A 21,038-nucleotide genomic window follows, 5' to 3' on the forward strand; every position below is an offset into this window, starting at 1 on the left:
TCCAGCATGAGGGGAGCCTCGAAGGTGGCTATTAACTATTCCTACATGCTATTTAATTAATGTATTTATTACAAAGTGCTGAAATGTAATTGCACACAATCCTAATCAAACTAAAACATTAATTCCTTTCTCCTCGTATGCTTGATGCTTTTCTGGCTCTTGACACATGTCCCTTTGCTGCTTGAGTTGAGATGACTGAAGGAAAGTACACTAAATAAGTTGGCCTTGGATTCCAGTCACGTAGATGGCTTCATTAATTAACTAAAGAAGGTGCTCTGTTTTCACGGCTTCTGTCTCCCAACCTTCTCCTAAAGTGTAGCAACATGTTCCCAAGTCTTTTAATAATCCCAAGTATGGAATGCTGACATGTTTTTGAATGTGCTGTAGATGGTATTGATAAACAGATATCTCTCTTCCACAACTCCCGCTCACAGTATCACACTAACAGTTCTGCGCTTTAAAATTATCACCTACAGCAGTTTCGTAGCGCGCTACGAAACTGCTGTGTGATTTAGAAAACACAGCCTTCTTTACTGGTTTCTGCTAACACTGCGCTTATGGCTGCATTGGTTGATGATGCAATTGCTAATCGAAGCTTATAAAGACTGTTTTGTTCCACACCTCTTAGCTGGAATTTTATTTGCCATGTTACGGGACGAAAGCTTCCATCATTTTCAATCCTGCATGTGTGTGCAAAGCACCAATCTCTTCTCCAGTCACTAGTCCCAACTGTATATATCAAATCGTTGTCTTTGAAGATTTCAGAATATCTTTCCCAAAGGCCATATTGCCGGAATCTTTCAGGATGATTGAGAAATAGTTTGTTGATGTGGCAAGGCTTGGGATCTGGAATGAAAAATTCTGCAGCAGTGCGATCTGGTAAACCTATCTCCCATATAGTAGGGCCATCTCTTGAGGGCTCATAGATCAAAATTCCAGCATCTATCCTACAACCTGAATATATGTTAATCAAGCCTTCTTTCATATAGTCACCAAGAACACCCGGCACCCAACCATAGAGATTGTAAGTACCAAGGCAAACATTTTCTATAGAGAAAAACCCATTCTCCTCAGCTTGACTCCAAAATTGGTAGCTCTTACTCTCTTTTTGCCAAGAGCCCTTTTCTCCAGGTGTGGACAATCCCAGAAAAGAAAAACGAGCAGGGTGAACATCCTCAACAGCATATTTATCATGTACTAACAGTTGTCCAGTAATATATCCTCGTTCTGGTCTCTTTCTAAATAATGGAGATTCAGGCCACCCATAAGGCCAACTTTGTACCTCCTTTATCATCTGTAACTTTGCATCTTGCCACAAGGAGAATGGGTGAGCCTCTCTTGATGAAGAATTAAGATAAATGAAGACTGGGCCAAAAACCTTTTGCCACGCTTCTCCAGAACGAGACTTAGGACATAGCTCTTCACCCGCATAATGAGCACTATGAAACATTGCAAGCGATGTTGGCCCAACATGGGATGTCAAGTTTTGTTTTATTGGACCTCCATTACAAAATTCATCGCTAGGAGTGATGACCCAGAACCCAACCATGGGATCAAAGCTGATCCATCCATGGACTCTGTTCTCCCTATTGTCACATGAGTACTGGTACTTATCATCTACCTCGCCTTGAAGGCTAGGGTTCCCAGAATTTGAGAGAAAAACTGCTTCAGGATATGTAAGTATATTGCATCTGTTTGGTATCCGATCATCCGGGGATGACATCAATCTTTGTTTGTTATCAGCAATTGCCATGAAGTGAAATCTGTCTTTCCTCAATTTGAATGTAACACAAGTTTGATTGAGATTGAAATCTGGCCACCCCGTTGGACACTCATATATCGCATAGGTGTAAAACCCACTGCTCCCTCGAAGCAAAACAAACCTTTTGTCTATATTTAATGGCACCATCTTCCAACTGCTTGAAGGATTGTATGGCCTGAGGAAAGAGACTTCAACCTTATCCTTGTTAGCCTCGACCACTTTAAAAAATATCGCACTTGGCACATCAAACGTATCCTTCCCTCCTGGCTCGTTCCAATTGAGATCCCAGTATCCTCTGTTCGTTTCTTTGTTGAAAATTTCGAGCAAATTGTCAAGTCCTCCATAACGTATGCCTGTAATTATCCCCGCTGGTTTTGATATGGTGACTCGCACAATTCCATTATCTAATGCAATGTGAGCACCCTGATCCACAAAATACACATCGCCCTCCTAACACTTCCGCTACAGAGTGCAGAACTAATAGCATACTTATCAAAAGTGTGATAAATGTAATCTAATGTAGCGCAAATCTTCTGAGAGCCATGGTTCTTGAAATATTTACAATCTCCCTCTGAATTTAACTTGTGCTTTGGTAATTCTTTAAACTCCAAAACTTCTGTGGAGCTTGAGAAGTTTCTTGGTCGCCAGCTGGAGCATGTAACCGGCACGTTACCACGTTTGTAGAAGACAATATCTAAATAATACCATCCACCTTGACAAAGGAAATTCTTCTATTTCGAGCTCTGCCATGTGCTTCCTTGTCTTTACGACAACGATTTCTCCTCTCTTTCTAGGAATGGCATCATCCTTCTTTTGTTTTTGTTTAATGCGCACTTATCTTTTAACGGCACCAGTTAATCTAATACCAGCTCTTGTGCCACTAATAATGGCGGTCTTGTAGCAATCAAACTATTATAAAACTACTTGACACCTGGCATTGATCACCGCATTTCAAAAGAGCACTTTCATGTCTTCAATATGTGCATTAATAATGAACCAACGTGCATTAAGGAGGTGCTGTGTATCTCAGTTTAAAAAAAACGTGATCCCCTGCAAAAATAAACACAACGCTGCCTATTTGTAACACTGGCTGTAATTTCGTATATTCTGCAAGCAGCATAGAATCTACAGGAGCAGAACGACCAATATGAAGAAGAACCCTTAATACAGCATTGGATGCGTTGGGTTTGTCATGCCTCAGCTTCCATAATAGCTTCGGAAACAAATTGACCATTTCTCTTAGAAACACTAGAAGAAGACTTATCTCGTACATCATGAAAAAACATGTTTTCAATTGACGAGAGGTATAAGAGCTTCATTGTCGAACTTGAGTTACACTCTGCAAATGCTCGTGTAAAAGCCTTCAATAGCCTTTCTTTCCAGTCTACGAATACATTCAGTATGATATTTGGAATGAAAGGAACTAAAGAAACAACATGCTTTTCAAACAACCGCTTTGAGTTTGCTGGCAGCATCTGGTCCTCTAATGAATTCTCCATGAATTAAAGAACTCTTTCATTAGGAAGACAATTAATGACAACCCAATTTGTAATCTCCAAAGCGATCTCACAAATACCAGTATTTAAGGTGACAAATCATTCTTCAACCATTATGTGAACATTGAAATGATAGACTAAGAGGAAACAGAATAAGCAACCGGTGTATTAGAAAAGGCAGCAAAGCCTTGAGCCACTTCTCCATTACCACCTTGATTTATATTGCTGATGTAGTTCCAGTTAATAATTCACTTTAATCATTCGCTTCCATCCTTCTCATGCATTTGAATACAAGGTTTAACCCCTGAAGTCTGGGCCTTCAATGAAAACTCGAACAAATCCCCAGTTTCGTAGCACGCTACGAAACCACTCAAACAGGTAGCGCTGCGAAACTGCTGAAAAGAATTCAGGCGCTGCGAAAACACCCACTCTTTAAGCCAGGCTAAAAATTTTTAACTACAGCATTTTCAGTGATAACAAAAGCTATCTTGTTTTCTCCTATATGCTGATGTTTTCTTGATGTATGATTGCATTAGTGTATTTGATTTACTTCTAATCCTGAATCATTTATGAATATGAATATCTATCTTTGTGTTGTGTTCTTCTCTTGTCGCAAGTAGTTGTTCTCTTGTGATCTCGCCGGAATCAAGTAGCTGTTCTCTTGAAGCTGGGCAAGTGAGGAGGCAAGTAGCTGTGAACACCCAAAGAGAAGAGGATCTAGATCGAGGGACAAATGGAAGACATCGGTAAGTCCATTGATCCCCCTTCTTTCTCAATTCATAAAGGAAGAAATACTTGAATAACTGTCTATGTTTGTTGCTAAGGCACTGTCACACCTTAGGTGGATAGGATCGTCCTGCATAGGCATTTTTCCCCACAACAAATTGGCGACTCCGCTGGGGAGATTTGTTTTAGTCATTTTATTTGTGTCTCTATCATTGTTTATTTCATAGACTCAACAGCAACAATCGAACTGCATCTGTTTCTCTCAGATTGCAAAGTAGACAGTGCTGCCTTGATCCAGTCTTTGGATTTGTCTATGATCTGAACAATAGACTCACAAATGATTTGATGATCCTTGTGATAGATCTTAGTACCCCCCTCAAAGCATCCCTTTGTTTATACCTTGCTTGTGTTTCTGATTTGGCCTGAAACTGTTGATTTTTGAGCAATCTGTGACCCAGAACCAGTGAGAAACGAGAGTTTCTCCTTCAGCGCAACTGCTGTGAAGGCAGTCTGCATTTCAACGCAGTTCCCGAAAGGGCTACCTGCGCTGAATGTCAAAACCACAGTGTTGAGGTTGCGCTGAACCAGTTTGGCCTTGTGCAGCTGGGGTTCTCTGCTGTCTGTTGCCCTGTTTTGATCTCTGTTTTTTGCAGCCTTTAACCAGGATAGTTAATGATCTGAAAACTCCTTTTCTCTGCTTGCATTCCACCTCCTTTTGTGCAAAAATATTATGAATGTTTTTATGTGTTTGTGACTTCGTTCATAATTTTCCTTTACAAGAGTGAAATATTCATCCTGTAGCCCTTGATTCAGATCTGATTGTGATCTTAGGAGAGATTTCATTGGCTGTTTGCAGATTGATTATAAATTTGCTTTTTTTTTTTATGGTTTGAGTTTGTTTTTTTAAGTGTCAAAACAAGTATTCATTTCAGAAATTGTTAAGTGCTGTAATCTCTTCTACCCTCTCTGATTTCGAAAAAGTGAACTTGTTTGTATTTGTCATTTAAAAGCAAATTCAAAGTTGTGCAAAAAGCTTTCTTTGTAGGCATCAATACTAAGAAAACGGAAAACAAACACCTGCATTGTGCATATTGCATCTTGATAGTTTGCATGATTGGTTTAGGAAAAGTGCATTAGAGTGTGCTGATTGCTCATTGAGAAAAGATGATGTCTTTCTTTTCCCTTTGTAGTTAGGATTTTCATCTGCTGAAAAGATATATAAAGCTTGCTTATCATCTTTAGACTGCATTTAGGAAGTTTTACCATACATCTCGTGGTGATCCATAAAGGCAAACTGCTAAACAAGATTAACCTAAAATAAACTGAATGAACTTAACAACGCTTTGTAACATAACGCACAACATAGAGGTCTAGGCTAGAGACATGTTCCGGCGTCGTAAAACCTGGTATCTTACCGTTGAGTGGTTGGGTGATTCCTCCATGGTGAAGCGATAAGTATCAGTACGGATTGTGCTCCCACGTACCGTCGCGTATATATTGGGAGACCCCTATAGGAATAAAGCCTTTATCCATAGGAAGCTGTGTCAGCCGCCCTACGATTCGCAATGCACTGAACACAGCATTCGGGAAGATTGACCGCCCGTACCCTAAAAAGTATTCTGCGGTTTTGCGAAAATTTTGGCACACCCTCTACCTAGAACTCCAGAGCAGTTCCTTTTGGCTTTTTCAGACTCTATAACGGAAAAGTCCATCCGAGCATTTGTCACTTCGGGCTCGTTAAAACATCGAAGGAGACTAGATTCGTCTTTAGCTTTTTCTCGACTCTTTAAAACTGAAAAAGCAAGTTGTGTCTAAAGCGTCGTTAAAAATTTATTTTAAACGGAACAAAATCACCTCCTATTCCTGCGTTGATCTTTCGGTTGAAAAAATGGAGCACACCAACCAAGGAGTTCCCCTTGGTGGAAATCCTAGTCCCTTCTCCTCTTGGGGAGATGTTGGTGCGCCCCACATGGCCACATTGTCGCTTCCAGGACTGACAATTGGCCTACCTGTCTGGCTTTTTTCAACCAATGTAGTTCAGAACACCACCATTCCTGAACAGTCGAATCGACAGCTAGATGAGTCTAAAGTTAACCACCAGCCTTCTACCTCTTCTAACTCTTCCTCTCCCCCTTCCTCTTCGCTTGAGGGAACTGGTAAAGCTAAAAACCAAGTTCCTAAGGAGAAGAAGGAGAAGAAGAAGAAAGAGAAGAAGAAGAAGGAGCCAAAGGCGACTGGGGGCAAACATGAGTCATCTAGAAAAAATCCACACACAGCACTGATCGGGCCTAAATCACCATGTGTCATATGCAAAGGAGACCACTTCCATCGAGATTGTCCCTGTATTCCCCGGATACTAAGGGACTGGTCCCCTCGATTGCACAATCCGGTAGCATCAACCTCTGATAGCCATGTTGAATGTCTACCGTCAACTAGCGAGAGTGAAGGACAAAGAGGGAGAGCTAGATCTCCCTGCAGACTGTGTGAAGGCGATCACGCCATCCACCGTTGTCCCTTCTTAGACGAGGCGAAGAGAGTTTTGGAAGATCGTCTGGTTTCACCGTTACGACTTCCTCCTGGATACAAAAAACTCGTGCCAAGTCCTTCGTTAGTTGAAAATCCAGCTGGCCCGCTCAAGTGGTCAGCTGAAGCGTCAGTCATTGAAAATGAACCTACTGAATCCATACCTGACGAAAGTCAAAAGGTTGAAACGGCAGTTGACCCGGTATTGCCTTCAGAAGATTCATCTTCGAATGACTCCATCACTGAAGAGAAGAAGGATGACACCATCCAGATTCTTTTCATCAACACAGACTCCGACGAGCAAGGGGGCACCCCTCCCATTCCTTTATCGCAGGAAGGAAGTTCGTCAGAGCGATATCCGGCCGTCTATTCGGTCCCACCACCAAGCAACCTGGTTGTGTCCTTTGACTGGAACCAACTAGGCAGACCCCGGTTGCCAGCAAGCATACCATTTCGAATTATAGTCCAAATATACAGAATGGTAATGGCTGGCACTATCATTGATGAGGGGGCATCTGTGAGTATCCTTTCCTCTATTGCTTGGAAAGCGCTTGGTTCGCCAGCGCTTTTGCCTGAGATGAGAAATCTATCAGGCTTTGATAAAGGAACCAGTCGACCTTTAGGGATCCTCCCCAATGTACCTATTACATTGAGAGGGAAGACCGTTCAAATGAACGTGATGGTCGTTCAAGGACCCTTGGATTATAACCTACTCCTTGGACGAGACTATATATATTGCATGGGATCCATCGTCTCCTCACTCTTTAGAGTAATGTGTTTTCCACACGAAGGAAAAGTGGTCAAGCTCGTAGACCAACTTTCATTTCCGGGATCACGCAACTCAAATAGTCAAATACCAACCCTAAATGGTCTGTTCACACAAGAAATGCCTCCACCCCCAGTTGGAAATATCTAACTGGAACCCAGGGGGCATGCATCCTGGTCTGCTTCGGGCAGAGAAAACTTTGGGTATAGGGTAGATTTCCGCGGGAGAATATGACTAGTCTGTACCCCACCCATGCTGGAAGAGGGTTATTCTAGAATAAGATTCTTTTGTCAAAGTTATGTGAGTTGGCGTGTCGGCGCCGCTTACCTTTGTTTATCTTGGTAGACATCGCCAAAGAATTGTTCTGTTTGCAACAGAACAATCTTTGGGTGACCTGAAAGAGGTGGCCTCTCCTGATGAAACAAATGTTTTATTTGCAGAGGGGTAACCTTGAAATCATACTTTATACCTGGGGGCATGCAAACCTTTTGGAGTGCAAGCAAAGAGCGGTTATTTATCTGTTTTTTGGATTAGTCGTTTCCTAACTTGCATAAAGAAAGGATGCGGGGCATAGCTTTGTGAGGTGAAGCTCCATAAAAAATAGAATCTCAAGGAGACATTTCTTATCTTATGACTGGTATATTCGAGCAGTTTTAGCACACAGTTCATGCTCGTTAAAAAATAAACGCAAGATCCGAGCAGTTTTAGCACATAGTTCATGCTCGTTAAAAAATAAACATAAGATCGAGCAAGTGTTTCAACCCGTGTTTAAGCTCGTTAAAAAATGAACCTCCCGGTAAATAACCACTGCGAAAGTAAAATTATCAGCCATTAAAGCCTTGGTCGTGTTTGCACCGTCACCTCCACTTTTCCATTGGCCGATCATTCACCTCCATTTGATTGTTTACCCATTTTGAGGAACAGCTGCGAAGAGTGATTTCACTAAGCCATCCTTGTGACACTGCCGTGATTGGAATATTCCAAGCCGTACCTGGAATCTGCTGCTGCCCTGTTCATCACTCGTTCCTCAAAAGACGAGTCTTCTTTAAGCTCTTTTCAACTGACTCGTAAAATATGAAAAGATTGCCGAGTTTTGGCCTACCAGCTCGTTAAATGACCGGAAGAGCTATCCCTCCTCTAGATTTTAATCTTTTTGGACCTGAGGGATTATTGCACAAAAAGATCGAGCGCTTGTTTAGTTCGGCTCGTTAAAACTATCGAAAATTCATCCCTTCTGTATTGTTTTATACTTTTTCGGACTTAAGGGATTAGATGACGAAAAAGGACTTTCGGAGTTAACTTTATGTACCTTTTCAGACTCTCTAAAAATGAAAAGGACCGAGTTATCCTTGTCGTTAGACTCGTTAAATACATTAAATAGCGACAAACTTGTCTTTAGACGAGAACGAGTTTCCCTATCGCTAGGCTCGTTAAAACATAGAAATGGGCTTGCCCGAAGGGCAGGTTATAGAACAAGCATATGTTATCCTCCTCAAGCTTGACAAAAATAAAGAGGTACTGGTCAGCAATGACTGGGGAAAAATTGGGAGAAACAAGAAAACTTTGATGGTAGCAAGTCGCTCTTGAACATGACACTTTTCCTCCGTACCACAATCGGGTTGGGTTGTTTCATTCACCGGTCACATCACCATGGTCTCGCCATACCATCCACATATTGGGGTAATGCTACCGATCCATCGCATCAGTGTCGCCATATGTTCAAGAGAAGTCGTTCAGAAGAGTCAACCGTGTCCCATCCACTACCATACATTATCCTTCATCCTTTCATGACCGCCACCCTGAATCATATGTCACAGATCGTTTTCACCTCATCAAAATCATTAGCTCCGTTCCGTGTCATTGATGTGGGATTCATTAAGGCCCTCCTTTGACGGATTGCTCCTTGTCGACATCAGCTCATTATCCAAGAAGTTGATCTAGGAACAACCCCTTCAGTACTTTGAAGCTTGCATGCCTCAATGGAAAGTTTCTCACTTCCGGCGACAGGTATACATCAATGACCTTCGACCGAAAGACTTTGCGTGGTGTTCGACGCCAAGTCCTTTATTCACACCACGTGAATTGTACTGCAGTACCTTGAGGGTCATCATCCTTATCGGTGATTCCTCTCGCGCTTGTTAACAGTTTACATCATTGACTGGTAATCAAGCGATGTCTTTCCATGTTCGACTTCAGAAAATTCTCACATGGATCGACTTGTACATCGAGTGAAGATCGGACGAGATTGAAGACCCCGGATCTAGTTTCATCCATCCGGGCTGCGATATATATTCAGGAAATAAAGACATTGACATGTACAGCATTGCAGCAGATAATCATCCTACAAAAAGGGATGATGATTTCATCAAAATCATCAGTCTACCATCAGACGATTGTCTGTTCTATGTACAGAAAAATGAATTTATAAAGTTGAGCATGGGAATGCCCGACTCAGCTAGATCATGAAAGCAGTATGAAAAATAATGTATTGTATTGTATTGTATTACAGGTCTCCTCCCGGCAATGAATGAACTTCGGATCCCCCTGATAAAGCATTTCGCCCGATAAACAGCCTCATACTTTAGGGGGCAACTGTTATAGACATTTTTGTGCCTTACAGCATTGAGCATGAAATGTCCATAATATAAGGGATCCAAAGTCCCTAAACATGTTGTTCCTACCCCTAGAGGAACAAGGCTAGCAAACTACAGCAATTCACAGAAGTTCTCCACCAAAAACCACTCAAAACAAGTCAAATCATGATCATGTCAACTGCTCCACTGACCATCTGCGCTGAATGTGAACTACAACACTGGCTACCTTCGTTGAATGTCAAAGGGAACACTGGCTACCTGCCCTGAGCGAGATTGGACATGTGGCAGGCTCATTCCTCAAGGTGTCAAAACCCAGGAAGCTTCCAAAATGATACTTGCCTCAGAGAATTCGACTGGTGATGAGTAAGAGGTTCCAAATCTCCAAGTGGAAGCAAGAACCTCCAAGTGGAATCAAGAACTGACAGAGGGAGAGGACACTAGTCATATCTCAAGCTGACTCATCCTCTCTCCAAATATCTATATATGGATCTCTCCTCCATGAGATCTAGAGGCGGGAATGTTGTGATTGCAAAGAATTGCTGCTAGTTTGAGATTTGAATCATTGGGTGATTAATGCTTTGAAGGGGGTGAAGATAGGAATTTCATTTGCTGGGAAGGAGGTGCTGGATTGGAGCCCTTTGGGTTGTATCTCTTCCCAAACCTTGTTATTCATCAATAAAGCTATCTTGTTTTCTCCTATATGTTGATGTTTTCTTGATGTATGATTGCATTAGTGTATTTGATTTACTTCTAATCCTGAATCATTTATGAATATGAATATCTATCTTTGTGTTGTGTTCTTCTCTTGTCGCAAGTAGCTGTTCTCGTGTGATCTCGCAGGAATCAAGTAGCTATTCTCTTGAATCTGGGCAAGCGAGGAGGCAAGTAGCTATGAACACCCAAAGAGAAGAGGATCTAGATCGAGGGACAAACGGAAGACATCGGTAAGTCCATTGATCCCTCTTCTTTCTCAATTCATAAAGGAAGAAATACTTGAATAGCTGTCTCTGTTTGTTGCTAAGGCACTGTCACACCTTAGGTGGATAGGATCGTCCTGCATAGGCATTTTTCCCCACAACACTTTCCCTCTTTGAAGCTTAAGCCTAGTAAGCATTAAAACTTGCAAAACAGTCAAAAATATCTTTGCACAAAACTAATACTCAAAACTTAGCTCTGATACCATCTGATCTGAAAATGAAAATACTTGTATTTTCTGTTCAAGGTATTCATTTCCATTAAATTATAAGTGCAAATTGTTATTCATGTCTTGCAATTGAAACAAATTGTTTTTGGTAAATGTCAGAGTCTTATGTGTGAAGGAGTGTTATTTCATTTTACTGTTTAGCATATCAAATCTAGAACACACAACAAGATAAATTCACATAATATAACACATCAGCTGATAAGGTAGTTCACCCCTCCTGGGCTACATTTTCCGGGTCCAAGGCCCCCAAATTGGCATGTCCTTGCTCTTATTAGATGCTCAAATTGGTTATACAGTGATAAGAAAGAATAAGCAGGAAAAATAAGCTATGAAAATGAGTTCAGTTGACAAAAAACAGTCAATAATGACTTTTGTTTCACCTCCAATGGTTAACCATAGCCTAATACAACCCCAACACTCCCTAGGCTGTGATGGCTCTCCAAGATTCTTTCTTGAAAAAACACCTGAAGATGAGCTCTGTTGGCTCTGAAGCTTGTACCATTGGCTCTAGAATGCTCAGAATACCCAAAATCAAAAAAATAATTCACTCCAAAAGGATCTCCCTAGTGAAAGTTATGACCTCCAGAAGTTTTCTCCAGTTTGACCAAAAAAAAACTCCACTAAAAGTGGAATAACTGCAGTTAGGCCCGCTAAGTTTGGAAAACTCTGCCAATTTTGGGTAGTCCGCCAAGTTGACCGCCGGGCTGACCGTAATCATCGACAGAGTCAGTGCATGTGACAGCTATTCGGGCGGAGGTTACGGTTTGCGCTGGCGGGTTTGGTGACCGTTGGCGTAACCGTCGCCGTAACTCTTGGATTGTGACCACAACGGAACCGCTGTTGGTTTATCCCCCAATCCATAAATAGTTAGTAGATAACAGTAAATTGTGCCCGTAGTTTGTTAAGAAACACTATGTAGATGGGCCGGTCAGGCCTGTGGGCTAGTAGCGCGGAGACCCGCGATCGAATCCTATGGAGGCACAAAAATTTTGCACCATAAATCTGCAGTCTTGGGGCCATGTGGCAGCCTCTGGGTAAGCCACGTGGCATCCATTCATTGGCTAGAAAGGAATATTCCTAGAATATTCTTTTTTAATATTTTTTTTATTCAAATTCAACCCAAGTCAAACTGGACTTTTGCATGAAGTTGTGAATTTTCAAACTTGAATAACTTTCACATACAGTGTCGGATTTGAGTGTCGTTCATAGCTACAGGATCATCTCAATGATGCTTTTCCTGTCTTTCTAGTTTCAACCAATTCTGAGCAATTCAAAATTTGAGCATTTTTTCCACTTAGGACATGATCACCTGATCACTCTCTCTCTCTCTCCTTCCCTATGCCTCCCTTGTATATGCCTCTCTCTCTCTCTCTCTCTCCCTAAATATCCCCACCCCGCATCTATTCCTATACCTCTCTCTATATGTCCATTTATGTCAAATACAATCACACCCATAGGCTATGAAATCATCAATATAAATATCTACTGCATCATGGAATAGCTCGGCAAAGATACTTAGGTGTGCTCTCTGGAAAGTAGTAGGGGCATTGCATAGGCCAAAAGGAAGGACCCTATAGGAAAAAGTACCCCAAGGACAAGTGAAGGTGGCTTTATCCTGGTCTTTAGGGCTAATCTGGATTTGATTGTACCCGCTGAACCCATATAGGAAAGAGAAAAACTTTTTCCTTGCTAGACCATCTAGCACTTGGTCAATGAAAGGTAGAGGGAAATGATCCTTCTTTGTGGCTTTGTTTAACTCTATGTAATTGACACAAATCCTCCACTTCCCATTTTTATTTGGAACCAACACCAAAGGAGAGACCCACTCATTGTCTGAGATAGGGTAAATGAATCCTGCATCTAGCAGCTTTTCATTTTTTCTTTGACTATTTCCTTGAGAGATGGATTCATTCTCCTTTAGGGTTTTCAGACTGGCTTGCAACCTTCTTTGATATAAATTTGGTGAGTACACACTGATGGGTGTAGTTCCTTCATTTCCTTGTAACTCCAAGCAAAGGCATCCAGATGTTCCTTTAGCATGTTGCACACCTTTTCTTCTTGGTGTACAAAAATAGATGGGTTGAATTTCAAAGTTCTCTCATGGAAAAATTCTATGGTTTTGACATAGGTAGGGTTTGAATCAACGAAGAATAGATCAATCTAATGGTTTTTTTGGGTTTCCTTTACTACTTCCTCGAAAGACAAGGCGCTGGGAGTTGGACTTTGGAGTATGTGTTCAATCAAATCATCTTCATCCAATTGTCCTCCTCCCATGGATGTTTATAAGGTATAGAGTTGGGATGAATAAACTTCATCTTCTTCCTCCTCTTCTAGCCGTAAAGGTAAGTCATGTTCTAGATAAGGCTGAGTAGGAGGGTACATGACTAACTGCTTGGACATATGCCCATTTTTTATAGTCATATTTCTAGCCCTACAACTGATGTAGGCATCAACAGTGGCTAACCAGGGCCTCCCAAGGATGAGAGGGTAACCAGTAACCTTGGCCAATGGAGACCATCACATCCTCCATAATCCTCTCAAGGGTCACTGTGGAATGGTCTGTAAGTTGCAAGACTGTTTTTGTCTTTCTCAATGAACCCTGGAGATTGAGATTGAGCATGGTGTCCTTAGTCATAACATTACTGGCAGCCTCAAGATCAATCAAATTGTGTGGGACAATGGTGCCATTGATGTGTAAATCTACTACAGGGCTTCCAGGGTCCAAACACTTCGAGAAATTTACCTGCCCTAGCATTAAGTCAGACAGATGTCCAATGAAATTAATGGTGGGGGTATCTTTTTCGCCTCCTTGGATGTTTGAAGCACTTCTCCTCAATCAAATTTTTGTAAATAGGTGCATCATTTATGGATTGGATAAGTGGAATTTTGACACATAGTTTTTTCAATTCACCCAGAAGTTCATCCTCTTTTGGGGTAGGCTAGACTGAATGAATTAATCTCTCAGGAAAGGGTGGTGGATTTAATCTAGGCATGCTTTCCTCTCTTTCTTCCTCACTCTCCCTAGGTGGAGGTAGAGTTTGGTTGTCCAGGAGTACTCTCCCAGATCTCAGGTTGATTTCTTGAATATCCATAGCATAAGCAGGATAGGATGTCTCTCCACTGTATACTTGTTGTGCCTGTATGTTGTTCAGGTTTGGATTTGGCTAGGTAGGAATCTGGGATTGTTTAGGTAGAGTAGGGTTTAAAATATGTGGTTGAGTGGGTGGTGAAGGCAATAAATCTGGAGCATTGTTGTATGGGGGCCTCCACCACTAGCGCGGTGCATTCCACTGAGGTTGTGGCGGAGCATATGGCTCAAATGACTGGTTGGTCGGCTGGGAATGGTATTGAGGTGCAAAGGACCAAGGAGGAGGTGTAGAATATGAAGGATGAGTAGGGGGCCCCCAAGAGGGAATGGACGTGGTCTAGTTAGGGTTGTAATAGGCATGCGATGACCCTTGCATGCCCTGCTGGTATGGTCGAGGCCCATGAGGTCTCCATTGATTTATGTAGTAGGGTTGTTCTGTCACCCCTTCAGTTCCATGATACACAAATTTTAGTCTAGGTAGAGAAGGGAACTTCTCTATGGAGTGGTTTTCTTCATAGATTGAGTAGATTTCAATCAGATTCAATGGACATTCATTCCTAGGGCGCCTCCTTGTGCATCTATGGAAGAAAATGGCTAAGGCTATCTTTTCCTCCTCCTGCTTTCTCTTGATGTGCATAGTGTCCATCTGTAGGGCAAGTGTTTTCAACATCTCACTCTTGAAATCTTCCATCATGTTTCCAATTTCACCCTTGATGGATGTAGTGAAAGAGGATGGACTTACCATAGGTTGAATACCCCTACCCTTTTTCCTTGTTTCTCTAGAATGGTTCCTAAAGACAATATTGATATCTTCATAGGGTAGTTGGTAGATGTCCCCTCCTGCTAGCAGGTTTAGGGTGTCCACAAGATCTTCCCTTACCCCTCTAAGTAGGACTAGCTTCAGTGAATCAGGATCAAGTGTGCACCTGGCCCTTTTGTAGCAAAGCTAGAATCTTTCTTCATAATACTCTAGGGATTCTTCATGCCCTAAGGTCATCCTAAAAGTTTCCTCTTTAGTGTCTTTGGACCTGCAGTAGTCTCAATACTTGTTGTTGAAGACTTGTTGCATCTGAGCCCAGGTTGTGATTATATCCCCAGGTAAACCCAAGAACCAGTGCAAAGTTGCATCCTTGAGAGTGGAGGGGAATAGTTTCAACTTCTGCTCATCATTAGTGTAATCATAGGTTCTGCATATAACAACAAACTCAAACAAGAACGTGTCTGGATCTTCTGAGGTCAGGCCATGGAAATGAGGAAGGGAAGATGGGCTTATATTCTTCATCTTGGTATCCCCATTAGTTTCTTTGATGGGAAAGGCACCCTCAACTATTTCTTTATTTCCTCTATCATTTCTATTTCCAGAAATTGGGTAAGTTGGAATGGGTTCTTCTTCTTCTTCTCCCCCTGTAGGCTCTTCAAATATCTCTGGTTGTTCACCTAAGGGTTCCTCCAATTCTTACGAGGCATGAAAGAAGTGTTTTTTTTTTGTTTTGTGTTTTTTTCAAACTTTGAAACTAATTGCAGAATTGAAATCACAAATTGAATGGTAACTAACTAACTAAATGAAAACTAACTGCTTGAATGAAATCTCACTTGCAGCCTGGAAGGAAAGCAAAGAATGGAAAAGAAGGCAAACTAAATTACTTTTTCAGAAATGAAGCTAATAGAAAAATATCAAAGATAAGAAATGGAAGAAAGAAAGAAGTAATCACATATTACTCAGACACCTCCTCGGCAACAGCGCCAGAAAGTGATGAGAACCAGTATTGTAGCAAGAATGTTGAAACTCTTGGGGCTACCAACTTTACTTGATCAACCCAGGGTTCGTACAAACTTGGAGGTGACAGTGATGTATACACAAGTAAATGTGATGGTTCTGCTCTTTGTCACTGCTAAGATGGTGATAGGCCACTAAGGTTTTTCAAACCAAACTTCTATTGATTAGAAGAAGATTGATAACCGATGAGGGAAAGAGAAATATACACTAACAGAAATCTTGTCTATTGCAGTAAGGAAAAAGACTGAAAGAAAATGCTAAAACACACCATTCTTCTAACTAACTGCTAAGAGGCTTTGCTTCAAAAGAATGCTAAGTTAACATGTATGCAATCCTACTATCCTAAGAATGAAAATTCAAAACATCAAACATTCTATTGTTGTGCATGTAAATGAATAAAATAAATTTACTTTTCTTTTTGTCTTTTTTATGTGAATGTGTGAAAACTAACTTATTTTGGTGATGTGGCGGGTGGCTAAGGGATGATGGTGGATGGTCAGAAGGCTTGGGAGACAAGTAGGGGTCATGTTATAGCTTCTTAGAGGCTTTTTCCTCAATTCCTCCTCAAAATAAACCACTACAGGTCAACCTACAGGATGTCCTAATGTGTTCTCCAGGATGTCCTGAAAACCTAAAGGATCCCTTGTATTCCTATAGGATACAACCAAGAGAAAAAGGAGGGATGTTGAAGCTAATGGAAGGCTTAGGGAAGGTGGTTGGTGGATGGAATGAGGCAAGGGAGTGCCTAGGATCACTTCAAAACTCAAAACCAGAGTTGTGAGATGGATAGATTTTCTCAACAAGCTTGGAGAATTATTCTTGTGAAATGATGAAATTGGTGAGGGTTTTAGTGAAAGAGAGTGAGGACCATGGATGAATGAAGTTGGAATGAGGTTGCTAACAATGAAATCTATATGTACTTCTGAAACTCCTGCACTGCATCAACCATTGACATTTATCCAAAAATCATGTAAACAAGAAGGATTTCAATTAACCAAGGAAAACTTGCATAATAATATGAAACCTTGATGAGATCTAAAGTAAAATTGAACATAGAAGAAACGATAACTAAATCCTACTCTTGAAAATTGATCAAATGTTGGCCTAAGTACAAAAAACCCTAAATTCCATGAGAAAGTAGAATACTGTCTTTTTGGGGCTGCATAAGAGTTCTTTCCTCAAACCATGATCCCTAAAGGAAGGAGTGAGGCAAAAATCACCTACTGATGGATTTTTTATGTTCCTTTATCTCTTCTAAGCTACCGCTGAAGTAAAGCACAAATGGAAGCAAAACTAATCAAATCTACAACTACTTGCAATGAAATAATTTTAAAGACAATTCAACTATGAAATCAACTAAACATAGAAATACAAGAAGATGAGCCTTTGATGCTAGGGTTGGGTCCTAACCCAAGAGCTTCATCCCTCTGAGTCAAATCAGTGCTGGATCAAGGAAATGCTCATTCTCATTATCAAAATAGAAAATTACATAACAATGTCTTCCACAAGTCTTGAACTTGAAAATGACTAGTGTTTTTACAGCAAAAATTCGAATCCTAATGAGGCTCTAGGCCTCTTTATTTATACAACTGAAGTATCCAATGAATTCCTTAAATCAAGGGAGGCTCGGCTTACAAAATCGATATAAAATGGCTCTTTAACTGTCACTTGCTCAACTGTATTTTGATCTCCATGACATGGCTGGTTGTACTCCGAGCTAGTGTGACTGATGGAGGAATATTCGAATGAGTGAGGAGTAAATGAGGAGGATCTACCTCCTACAATATCTCCTCCTTGTCTCATTCGATTTTCAGCTCTTAATTAGCCAAAATTTCCATGATTTTCTCTCAAAAACCGGCAATCAATGAACATTAGTCCACTAGGCATAATATCTCACTTTGACTCATCCCATTAAGTAAAATACAATCAAAATATGTAATAAATTGTGAGAAGAGTTGATTTGACTAAGCTAGAAGGTGGATTAAGGTCCATATAGTTACTCAATGATGAGGCTCACCACCCTATAGAAGAGAGGAAGGTGAGGGGACAAGAACTAAGCCCAACCCCGATCTCAAGGTGCCTAGGTGACCACCGCCAGAGATACAATAGAGGGGGTAGGCGGTTAAGCCCAAACCCTGATTCTTGCTATGTCATATGTCGAAGAAAAATTCCGGAGGTGGTGGATTGCGTGGCACCTGACCCACGTCGGCCCTTGGTCCCATGAGCTATTATATGAACATATGCCAGGACAAGAGGGAGAGGAGTGACGGGGGCAGGTGGTTATCCCAACCCTCGGCCACATGGCATCCATATGACCTTGAATGACACTTAAGGGATATTAGTGCGGTCAGGGAGACAACGAATTGCCCCATTTTAAGTTAGGGAGACAAAGGAAGGTGGAAGATGTAGAATGATTAGCTAGAATTGCAATTTTGCAGAATGTTTAGCAGACTTTGTTCAAGGAGGCATATATTTCTTAGTCCTAAACCTTTTTGAGATCAAGAAGAGCCTAGATATGGGTTTTTGAGAATTTAGAATCCATTGGAAGCACTATTTTTGTATTTTGAGCACCGTAAACTGATGTAATTCATATTTGAGCATATAATTGAAGAGGCCCAACATTGGAAGCTGGACCCGGAGACGTAGCCCAGGATGGGTGAACTTCATTATCAATTTATTATTTTGTGTTGTTTTGTATGGTTCATATTTCTCTGTTTTATTTATGCTAACTAAGTTTTAAAAGCACTAAATTTTATGTGCTTTTGCAACTTGATCCATTGCCCACAAGGCATAAACTTGCTTGTGAATTTTTAATAGATCTTCAAGTTTTTTTAATTCTAGACCATTTTAGTATCAGAGCATCGTTGTTTTTAAGGTTTGACTATGTTTGCAAGTGTTTTTTGATGCTAACAAGGTTAGAATTGAAAAGAGGAGGAGTGCTTGAAGAACCAAATCCTCAAATTGGTTCAAGGAGGTCACAAACTCCTCAAAACCCACTAGTCATGGCACATGAAGAAGGATATGAGATGATGTTTGAGGATGAGCGATATTTCAGAAAGGCTTTCTACACCATGTCTGAAATGGTGAAAGTTTTATATGAAGAGAGGACAACAAGGTTTCATGGAGAGAGTTCAAATCAACCAAAAGGTAATGGTGGTGATTGGCGCAAGAATCCACCTCCACCTCCTACTTCACCTCCATTTTCACCATCATCCTCATTTACTTCATCTCCTTCACATACTCCTCCAAGGTCTCCAAAAGGACATTATAAGTCTCCTTTGTTAAAGCTAGATGTCAAGTTTGAATTGCCTATATACAATGGAGAAATAAATGTTGAAAAGTTGGATAATTGGGTTCGTCATATTGAAGTCTATTTCAAGATTCAAAGGATTATGGATGATGTGACCAAGATCCCACTTTCTTCTCTTTGTTTGGATAGTGCATTTCTCATCTAGTGGGAGGCCAGAACTCAATAAGACTTCAAGAAAAGTGGTAAACTTATCTCTTCTTAGAATGATTGTGTAGCTGCATTAAGAAGGAATTTTCATCCATTAGCTTACATGCAAAAGGAAGTTATGGATTGGAAAAAATTTAGACAAGCTAAAGGTCAGAGTGTTCAAAGTTACACACAAGAATTTAGAAGAATATATTTAATATTGGGTGTAGATTTGTCTTCACATGACACTTTCCTTAAATACATAGGTGGATTAAATTGTTATTTGAGACATATAATTCTTATGTTTAATCCCCTCAATCTAGATGAAGTATGTGTTCAGGAAACTCATTTAAAAGAAAGAGGGAAGAATGTTTCTCAAGAGACTAGCAATAAGTCATCCAAATCTGGAGACAAAGGAAAGGGGAACTTTAAAGGTGAGGGAAAAAAGAATTCTACAATCAAGAAAGAGGGAGAAAAGCTCACATGTAAACATTGTTCAAAAGAAGGCCACGGTGAATAACATTTTTGGAAACTACATCCAGAAATGAGACCAAAGACATTTAACAACAAGGGAAAACAAAATATTTTTGCAACAACTCAACAAGATCTAGGATCTGATTCAGGTAATGAGACCAAAATCACAGCCATGGGAATGAAAGGTAAAGCTTATATTGCAAGTGCCAGTTCTTCTAGTAAGCCTACTGAGCCTCAAAATGATAAAGAAATAATTGAGCTTTTGCATATTAGGGTCATTAGAAAATGTACCAAAGTTGATACCTTGTTTGATAGTGGATCCCAAGTTAACCTTATTTTTGAAGATATTGTCAATAAATTAAACTTAGAAACTACTCCTCATCTTAAACCTTATCCTTTGAGTTGGGTATGTGATAATGAAAAATTCCAAGTGATAAGAAAATGTAAACTTATATTCACCATTACTGCAAACTTTCTTGATGAGGTAGAGCTTGATGTTGTGCCACTTGACATATGTGGAATTGTTTTAGGAAGTCCATAATTGTATGAATGAAAACCCATATCATATCATCATGAGAAAAAATATCATATATTTAAATATGGAATTGAGTATATTGTTAGAGCACATCGCAAGAAGATGGATTTGTCTCTTGTAAGTGTTGGTCAAATGAAAAGGCTTGTAAATGCTAGTAAGAATTATGTATTTTTGATGATCAAACCCAAAGATATTGTTGAATCTAAAGCTTTCCGAGGATGTGATGTAAAAGTAAAGCATGATTTGGTTGAAGTTGTTAACACATATGATAATATGTTTCAGGAACCCGAAGGTTTGCCTCCTAAAAGAGGAATCCAACATGAGAATCAATTGTAGCAGGATGCACCTCTTCCAAACATTGGCATGTACCGAATTTGAGTTTTGGAAAATGCAGAGATCAAGAAGAAAATTCAATAATTTCTTGACGAAGGGGTCATTAGACCAAGTACATATCTTGTGGGTCCCCTATTGTTTTGGTTCCAAAGAAGGGTGGTGCATGGCACATGTGTGTGGACTTTAGAGCTTTGAAAAAAATCATGGTAAAGAATCACTATCCTCTTCCTCGTATTGAAGATTTTCTAGATCAATTGAAGGATGTTATTTATTTCACTAAGTTGGACTTGAGAAGTGGTTATCATCATATCAGAATTTCTAAAG

At 40.5% G+C, this 21,038-nt stretch overlaps 1 protein-coding gene across 1 annotated transcript; it reads right to left on the bottom strand.

Moving 5' to 3' along the window:
- Positions 1 to 511: 511 nt before the first annotated feature.
- Positions 512 to 2,996, bottom strand: LOC149148101 (putative rhamnogalacturonate lyase B). The gene is made up of 2 exons (XM_089442071.1): positions 2,805 to 2,996; positions 512 to 2,212 (listed from the first exon to the last, which is right to left on the bottom strand). The coding sequence occupies exons 1-2, from the start codon at positions 2,994 to 2,996 to the stop codon at positions 512 to 514; spliced, it is 1,893 nt and encodes a 630-aa protein (XP_089298197.1).
- Positions 2,997 to 21,038: the final 18,042 nt, after the last annotated feature.

This window comes from Pinus tabuliformis, chromosome 9, assembly GCF_031772625.1.
Source record: "Pinus tabuliformis cultivar Carrire ecotype Pingquan chromosome 9, CPIR1, whole genome shotgun sequence".
NCBI classification, from domain to species: Eukaryota; Viridiplantae; Streptophyta; class Pinopsida; order Pinales; family Pinaceae; genus Pinus; species Pinus tabuliformis.